The sequence below is a fragment of the Chinchilla lanigera genome, unplaced genomic scaffold (assembly GCF_000276665.1).
Source record: "Chinchilla lanigera isolate Chin_1 unplaced genomic scaffold, ChiLan1.0 scaffold00210, whole genome shotgun sequence".
NCBI classification, from domain to species: Eukaryota; Metazoa; Chordata; class Mammalia; order Rodentia; family Chinchillidae; genus Chinchilla; species Chinchilla lanigera.
In genome coordinates, this window is record NW_004955611.1 from 350,182 (window position 1) to 359,398 (window position 9,217).

The 9,217-nt window shown below is 39.0% G+C and overlaps 1 protein-coding gene across 1 annotated transcript in view; it reads right to left on the reverse strand.

Annotated features, from left to right (window-relative positions):
* The window catches only part of LOC102016119 (protocadherin alpha-C2), a 203,784-nt gene extending 196,822 nt beyond the window's left edge, over window positions 1-6,962 (reverse strand). Inside the window, exon 1 of the mRNA XM_005414945.2 lies at window positions 4,521-6,962. Coding sequence (XP_005415002.1) covers window positions 4,521-6,869 — 2,349 coding nt within the window. The 5' untranslated portion in view covers window positions 6,870-6,962. The remainder of the gene's footprint in view (window positions 1-4,520) is intronic.
* Window positions 6,963-9,217: the final 2,255 nt, after the last annotated feature.

Sequence of the window (9,217 nt, forward strand, 5' to 3'; positions counted from 1 at the left end):
ATGCTGCACTCCGCGCTCCGCCCGCACAGCTCCTCGCGGTCGATCCGACCGTTCACAAACAAAATGCCATTCTGCAGGTTTACCTCCAGGAGGTCTGCGCGCTCCTTGGACGCCACCCGGAACAGGCGCGGCACCAGCTCTGCCAGCTCCAGTCCCAGGTCCTGCGCGATGCGGCCCACGAAGGTGCCGTGCTTAGCCTCCTCGGGGACCGAGTAGCGGAGCTGACCGCTCCCCGCCTGCCAGGCTGCCAGGAGCAGAAGCGACAGCAGCGGACGCCACATTCCCCCTCTGCTTTTAGTGGTAAAATCCTTGTCAAATTCGTCCCTTTTTATTTCCATTAGAGGATATCTTCTCGGTATAAAAGTCAAATATTCTATATTTCCAAGTCTTCTAATTCAATTCTTTCGTCCGCCATCATTCAGCTGCCATTGAAAGATGCAATAATAGGAGGGACAGGCTTTGATAGTGGTAGATGGAACTTCATGGTAAACAGCGACATCATGCGGCTCCAAAGGGTAAGGTAAGAATTCTCACAACCGCCTTGTCCTGTCATTCTCCATGAATTATTATATAAAGTATTTTTTATATATTCTTTGCTTTACTTCATAGCAAATGCTTCTCGTGTTTGTATTTTGCAGAGTCTGTCATTTTGTCTGACTTTGTTAATTTAGAGTAATGTCTCTACTAATTCATATAGAAACACTTCTAATATTTTAAGCTTTATGTCAATGTGTTTAGGAAATTTGAATGTAATGTAAACTAGTACTGCAAACTACAGATGAGAACTGTCCTACACATTTTGGATAGAGAAAAATTTCCCGTGGATGTCTGTCATTGTAAACACTATTATATAGGGATGTGAGTAAATACTGTAATTTGAAATTAACAAACTTTATTCAAATATTTTAAAACAAGAATACTGACATGAAGTTTTCTTTGTTCAATAAATACCATAGACCTTTAAGATTCTTTAAGTAGTAACAGAAGATGAAATATTTAGTGAATATTTTTACATTTCTTAATTTCTGTGTAGCTTACATTAGCCTGTTAATTTATGATATTTTCCCATATAGTTTCACTGACTCAAATTCAATGGATATTACATCCATTTTACTTTACTGCTCTTGTTTCTTCTGCTATTGCAAATGTCTTCTTCCTCTTTTTCTCAACCGCAGCCTGGCCTTATATCTTTTATCTTTAAGTATTCTCATCCTTTCCCATGTTTCAGATAAGATCTTCACCAGGGTATTCTTAAGCCTACATGTTAATCCTCACTTTCTATGTTTCTACTTGTCACTTTCAGACATACATATTGACTGCTAATATCAATTTTTAACATGAACACATCAATATTTATAACCCCCAAGTTCAAATATTCAAAATTCGTATACTGTTTTAATGGCATAGGCATTCAGTATGTCACTTATAGTATTTTTCTTATGCCTTCTTCCTTACCAACCTTTTTCAAAGTCTGCCTATAGCTCCTCTGTCTTTCACATACACCTTATTTATTCCTTATGTACAATGTTCATTGAATTGCACTAAACTTAGCAATTCCAAGGCACTAGGATCACTTCTAGGTCAGTTATAATATGACCATAAGTTAACTGTTCAAGGATTCTTTCCAATTATTCTCCAATATGAATTGCATTTTGCAAACAATATAGAATGCTTATACTTTCTCCATCCTAATACAAACTTTTCTCAATTTTGGTTTTTTAATACCTCTCTTTACCTATAAAAATGTTACCATGATACATTAAATTCAAACACAAATAACAACACTACAGTTCATTACCATAATGTCATCAGTGGTAGGTGATTACATGCTTTCTCTATTTGTGTGGTAATGGGGATTGAACTCAGGGTCTTCACACTGATCTACATTCCCACATCATTTAATTTTAAGACAGGGTCTCACTAAGTTGCCCAGGGTGGGCTTGACCTGGCAAGCCTCCTGCTTCTGCCTCCCAGAATATCAATATCTTCTTTAAAGAAGAAAATTAGTTGCAATTAACACAGTTCAAAAGACACAAGTCCATCTCTACCTTCCCCCAAAATTCTGACATATATTAAGCCTCAACATTATAATGCAAGGGTTTTTCTTACTTGAGATCGATCTTAAAATAATTAACCTGGATTCTATTGCAGTTATTTGGAGCAATGCAAGAGTTAATTTGCTAACCAAGTACAATCCCAAAAATCAGAGGTTTCTTTGCATACAAGAAGATAAATCTTCACAATATTGGTCTGCAGTCTTTTGGCTGAAATGTTTGATAGTGGCAAATGTTTTTCACATACTTTGATCTAAGTATAAATTACCTTCTGCACTAAATTTTTACTAGTAAAAATTAATTGCATTATCATTTTTGTGTTTTCATTGGAATTTTTAACAACTCCTCAAAGCTTAATAATGCATCTACTTGTAGTAAGTGTAAAAATCTTATAGTTTCCAGACAGAAAACTATACAGTATTACTGAAACCTTTTACATATAATGAGATAATATTGAAAAAAGAAATGTTGACCTCTCCTAAGAAAATATTACATTTTTCTCCATTTTATTTATTCAAATGATACATCCTAGTGAAGGTGGAAAATTGTGTGGCATGAAAATGATTAGTCACTTTTTCTATGAAGAAAGAAAAAATATGGAGCCATTATACAAACTAAAAGGTTTGTATTTCAAAATTAATCTACTTTGATTTTTAAACATTGCCCATTGTTAACTGCAAGCTAACACTGTGGCAGGAACTTAATCTCTATTTCTACTAACTCAGTGTACTCTCTGTACCCGAATAGGATAGAAGATTGTTTATAAAATTAAATGCATAAGAGAATTAAATAAATAGTTCTTTTTTCCACAAAAAGTGGAGAAACAGTTTTTAATATTAAGAATCAAGAGTACTGTTCTTTATGGTAGATTCCAACACACAGCATAGTTATAAGCAACTCAATTTATAAGCACACACTCAAGAGAATTTTCTCTCATCACAGTGCTTTTAATTGTCCTCTCAATTTGAAAATAAAAATAAACAATAAATAGTACAATTTTCTAAATGTGTGAGGATTTTCAAAATTAAATAAGTTCACAATTGTTTCTCATGAGTGTAATAATTTATAATTTGCAGAATACAGAAGTTTTAGGAATATTAAATCAATGTTCCACTCAATATCAGTGTTAGCTAAGCTTTGAGAAATGTTAATTATATATCCACACAATGGAACACTACAAATAGAAGCAATAAGAAATCTCTTTAAGGCAAAGTCCTGATCACCAACATATATTGTTAAATGAAAAAGAAGTCAAGAGTAAAGCTGATACTAATATGATTTTTTTAAAGTAATAGGAAAGTTTATCTGTATATGAAGAAAATACCACTTGAAAGATACCCAAGAAATAGAAATGTTTAAACTATTCAAGCAGGAGTATCCAGTGCCTTTGTTATGGGTCTAAAAGGGCAATTTTAATTGCAAATTCTGTACTATTAAAATTTTAAATGTTATATATGTATTTCCAACTCAATAAACCCATAAAATGAAAACACTAACACTAAATTTCAAATTATAAATACTAAATTTATCTTGAATATGTAAGCATAACTGTTTAGAAAGAGTTGGAAAAAAATCACTTACTGCACAAATATGACTAAAACGAAACTATATATTATACTGCCCTAAAATGCCAAAATAATTTGAGTTCAATTAAATAAAAGCATGATTGAAAGATAACGAAAATTTTTCCTATGCAATAATAAAATGAGGCATTGAGAATAAATAACTCCCAGTATGTCTTACAATTATACTCCTATACTATTTTCTAGAGATGAAAAAGTGTTTATACTAAATTATAATTTTGAAAAAAATTTATTCTTACAGTCACTCATGTGAAGATCAACTGGTTACCTATACTGATAAGACTCTACCAACATAGTGACCTGAAGTCACACTTAACACAAAGAAATTACTTGCAATAAAGCAGTTTTGGGTTTTTTTCTTTTCTTTTGGTTTTGGGAAACAGGATCAAAATATGTAGCACAAGCTGGCCTCATACTCATGATCCTCCAGCCTTAGTTTCCCGGTGCTGGGATTATAGGGCTGTGCCACCACGCTGGACTAAATTGACTGTTTGTTTGTTTTGTACTGGGTGTTGAATCCAGGGGCTTTTCATTGAGCTACAGTCCCAGTGCTTCCTGTATTGCTTACTTTGAGACAGGGTATTACTAAGTTATTAAATTGCACAGGCTGAACTAAAACTTCTGATCCTCCAGTCTCAGGCTTACAAAGGGCTGGGATTGCAGGTGTTCACAGCACACCCAACTGAAGTAAATTTTTTTTTAAATAACTGATATTTAAAGAATATGAACCAGGACAAATAAAAGCTGAAAGAGAAGCTGTTACAATAATTATGTACAATAATAACATACAAAAAATTAAGACAAAAGGAATTATGGATGGAAACAGCAATATGTAATACTAATTGGTAAGAGGAAAAATTGACATAAGATTTTTGAAACTCACCTTGTTTTCCATAGAAGTGGGACCTTGAGGTAAGCTGGGGCTAAAGGCCATGAGGTCCGTCTTGGGCGGGCCCTCCCCAGAGCACACCCTCTGCCCCCTCTGCTGCGAGTACCACAAGCTTCCCGCCGCGCTTGAACACACCAGCGCGGGCTTCCCAGGCCCGCAGGAGCCCTCCGTGGGCACCCTCAAGCAGCGCAGGGCCCAGTACAGCAGCAACGTGAGCACAAACAGGCTGGACACCGCGCAGATGGCAATAATCAAATACACGTTCACGTTGGCCAGAGTCTCCCCTGGGCCGACAACGCCCACCAACTCCCGTGAAGATGTTTTTGGCGCCTGGCCGCTCTCCACCAGCGACACCAGCACAGTGGCAGTGGTCGTCAGCGCCGGCTCCCCGTGATCCTTCACTAGCACCAACAGGCGGTGGCGCAGTGGGTCCACCTCATCCAGGGCGCAGGCCGTGCTGATCTCGCCAGTGTACAGCCCCACGCGGAATGGGCTGGGCTCGCCACTCGCACTTGTGTGGAGCTCATAGGACAGCCATGCGTTGTAGCCAGAGTCCGCGTCCACCGCGCGCACCTTTGTCACCACTTGGCCGGCACCCACTGACCTTGACACCAGCTCGCTTACCGCACCAGCGGCCTGGGCCCCCAGCAGCGCGGGCGCATTGTCATTCTCATCCAGCACAAACACCTGCAGAGTCACGTTGCTCCCCAGGGCAGGCACACCAGAGTCCCGCGCGCTCACCTGGAACTGCAGCAGCTCCAGCTCCTCGTGGTCCAGGGGCTGCAGCGCGAACACCTTGCCGCTCTCCGCGTGCACAGACACGTAGCTCGACAGCGCGCGCTCGCCCACGCGCCGCTCCACCAGCGAGTAGGACACCAGCGCGTTCTCCTGCGCGTCCGCGTCGCGCGCGCACACCGTGAAGATGTGGGAGCCCGGCGGGTTGTTCTCCTTCACGAACACCGTGTACTCGGGCTGCGCGAACGCCGGCGCGTTGTCGTTCACGTCGGCCACCTCCACGGACACGGTGGCCGAGGCCCACAGCGAGGGCAACCCCCCATCTTGCGCTGTCACTACTAGTTTATAGTCAGATATATTCTCCCGATCCAAAGTGCTCTCCAACACTAGAGAATAATAATTCTTATAGGTGGACACCAGCTTGAAGGGGATGTGAGGCTTCAGGGAGCAGGTCACCTGCCCGTTGGCACCTGAGTCACGATCAGACACGCTGATCAGGGCAATGACAGTGTCCATGGCAGCGTCCTCCTTGATAGGCAGAAAAAGGGAAGTTATAGATATCTCGGGGGTATTATCATTGACATCCAGAAGTTTCACAATTACTTTGCAGTGTCCTGTTAATGGGAAGGAACTTCTATCCATGGCATCAATATTAATTTCATATAAATTCCTGTTCTCATAATCCAGTTCTCCCTTAACTTTTATTTCACCACTATTAGAATTGATCATAAATTTAGATTTTACATCATCAAGAACCAGATTACTGAAAAAATAAACTATTTCCTTATTAATGCCCTCATCTGCATCTGAGGCATTAAGTTTAATAACTAATGTCTCCTTCGGTGTATTTTCCAACAATCTGACATTATAAATGGACTTATCAAATTCTGGGGCGTTATCATTTGCATCCAATACTTTGATCAGTAACTGAACTGTACCTGTGAGCTCAGGTTTTCCTCCGTCAGTTGCAGTTAGTACTAAACGATGTTCTCGGGCTTCTTCTCTATCTAAAGGCTTCTTCAGGATCAGCTCTAAAACGTGTGTATCCTCTTCATTTCTTTTCACATCCAAGTCAAAATACTCGTTAGGATTTACCTTGTATTTCAGTTCCGCGTTTTCTCCGACATCCAAATCGGACGCGCCCTCTGCTGGAAAACGCGAATCTGGCATTCTTGACTCTAAAATAAGAAATCTTTGTTCTTGCCGGAAGAATCTAGGCGGGTTGTCGTTAATGTCCCTCACCTCCACCTCCACGTGGAAAACCCGCAGCGGCCTGTCCACGATCACCTCCAGGTGGATGCTGCACTCCGCGCTCCGCCCGCACAGCTCCTCGCGGTCGATCCGACCGTTCACAAACAAAATGCCATTCTGCAGGTTTACCTCCAGGAGGTCCGCGCGCTCCTTGGACGCCACCCGGAACAGGCGCGGCACCAGCTCTGCCAGCTCCAGCCCCAGGTCCTGCGCGATGCGGCCCACGAAGGTGCCGTGCTTGGCCTCCTCGGGGACCGAGTAGCGCAGCTGGCCGCTCCCCGCCTGCCAGGCTGGCAGGAGCAGAAGCGACAGCAGCAGACGCCGGAATCCCGGACTTCGTCCCTGGGAATATAGCATCGCAGTCTAGTTCCACTTCGCAAATCTCTATAGCATCACCACACAATATCCTTTGAAAACTTAATTCTAATTTATCTTTTTTATCTCCTCACCTTTTTTGAGCTTCCGTAGCAGAGCCAAAAATGGATGATCCTCTTCCTTTGTGGAAATACTCACTGTATTTCACTGTATCCTTTTTATCTTGGAAGCGGGTAAATATTATGGTGTACAGCGACATCATGTGGATGAAGGGAATTTTGCTCTGCTTTGTCTTATCTACCTTATATTCATAAAATATTTCTCAAAAATTACCGGTTTCAATGACATGTTTTCTGTAAGTCTGCATATCCCATATCTCTAGTCAAGATATATCATTATAACTTAAAGGGCATCATATGAGCATATCATTAAATAGTACAAAATCAATACGTCTGCAGTGATGACATCCCATTCGTTACAAGAGTTATTTGCATTAGTCCATTTTATTCAAAAATGAATTTAAATAGCCTCAAACTGATAAAATAGCTTTTAATAGTTAAACACTTTTTCTTTTTCTACTTAGATATACCATATTAAATTTTTTCTCACATTATTTTAGTGATGCATACTACCTTTGTGTTACTCATAAGGTGAACTTCTATTCTACTTTGCAATGATTAGCTCTGACATTTTTTTGATGCTGTTTTCAAAATAGCTAAAACCGTTTGAGTTATTTTCCAAACTAATAAAAAGTTAGTTCTTTTATTTCTCAATAACCATCTACCTATTTCATGTTGACTCAAAAAACTGCAATTTGAAGATTTCAATTTTGTGAAAGTCAAAATTATAGCAAAAACAAGTTTGATAAACATCTTTACACTTACTTTCAGAGTAGAACCACAGAAACAGCATTGCTTCAAGTTTCTTCTGTTTTTTTAGGGACCTCAAACATGCTGGGCAAGTACTGTAACATTCAGCTTCATTTGAAGGTCATCAAGTTATTACTGTATTAATTGGGCAATCACATATCTTGATTTATGCATATATCCAAAATATTGTCTGTGAACTGTAGCATCCCATCAGATGTTTAGGGTCTAAACTGAGCATGGTGGTTCACACCTGTAATCCCAGCACTCAGCAGGCTATGGCAGGAGAACCACAGTGAGTCTGAGGCTAGACTGTGCTACATAGTGAGTTCAAGGCCAACCTGAACTACACAGAGAGACCCTGTCTCAAAAAAAAATGTTTAGGTTCTAGTAAATCACATGCCTTGAAAAGAAGAGCAGTTTATTAATTAAGCTACTTCTAAATTAATTTTAATTCCCAACTGTTTCTAATTTTTGGTGCATTTCACATAAAAATAAAATGACCAAAAGAAAATGTTACCAAAATATCCACTGAGTAATATTTATTATTCTGCATATATATCATACTCTTGATGTATATATTTTTGTGGGCCCAGCAACATACACAAGCATAAACATATAAGGAACTAAACAGTTACCAGAAAATGCAAAAGCAATTGATATTCATCTAATTTCCAGAGGTCAAACTTGTAAATAAGACAATTTCACAGAATTTGTGATACATGGTATATAATCTTTAAAAGTGTATGTATCACTTCCTTTAGTTAAAGTTCTATGATATTCTTACCATCTATACTATCATGACTTTCCCTAAACAGTCAGATCATTTATATTCCGCTGGTGAATATAAGTATCCCCCGAAGTCCAAGTCGTAAAGAATTGTTTCCAGGGTAGTACTTTGGGGAAAGATACGTCAGAAATCCGAGTAACAAAAACTAACAAATTTTCAAGACTAGTTACCTAGTACTTATTCATAGTAATAATTATTAAATATTTTAATACACAGTGGGACAAAACATGATACTAAGTGTTTTGAAAATGACATGAACTGATGCTATTTTTATCTGTAGAACAGTAATTGACATGAAACTACAAGGCTGTAGCAATGGGATATGGTACAAAATCACACAAAACACATGAAATATTTGGGAAAAAGTAAATATTAAGTACTTAAAGGCATAACTGACAGTGTAGTATTAACAATGTGAGCATTTAATTTACAGAGTCATTTCAAAAATAATGAATAAATAAATATGTTCAATGGGGAAAATATCACAAACATTGTCAATTCATATTATCTCATGTGTGAGCCCAGCCTGAGCAACTTAGAAAGTTGCTGTCTCAAAAGAAGTAATAGAAAATGTCTGAGGATGTAGTTCAGTGGGAGGACCCTGGGTTCAACCCTCAGTATCAGCAAAACCCTCATGTTACTGTGTAACTATTTCAGGAGTAAACAAAATTCTTGGCACTTTACTTATCTTCACATCTGTTAAATTATATTTGCCTTCTGAATTATCACCATTT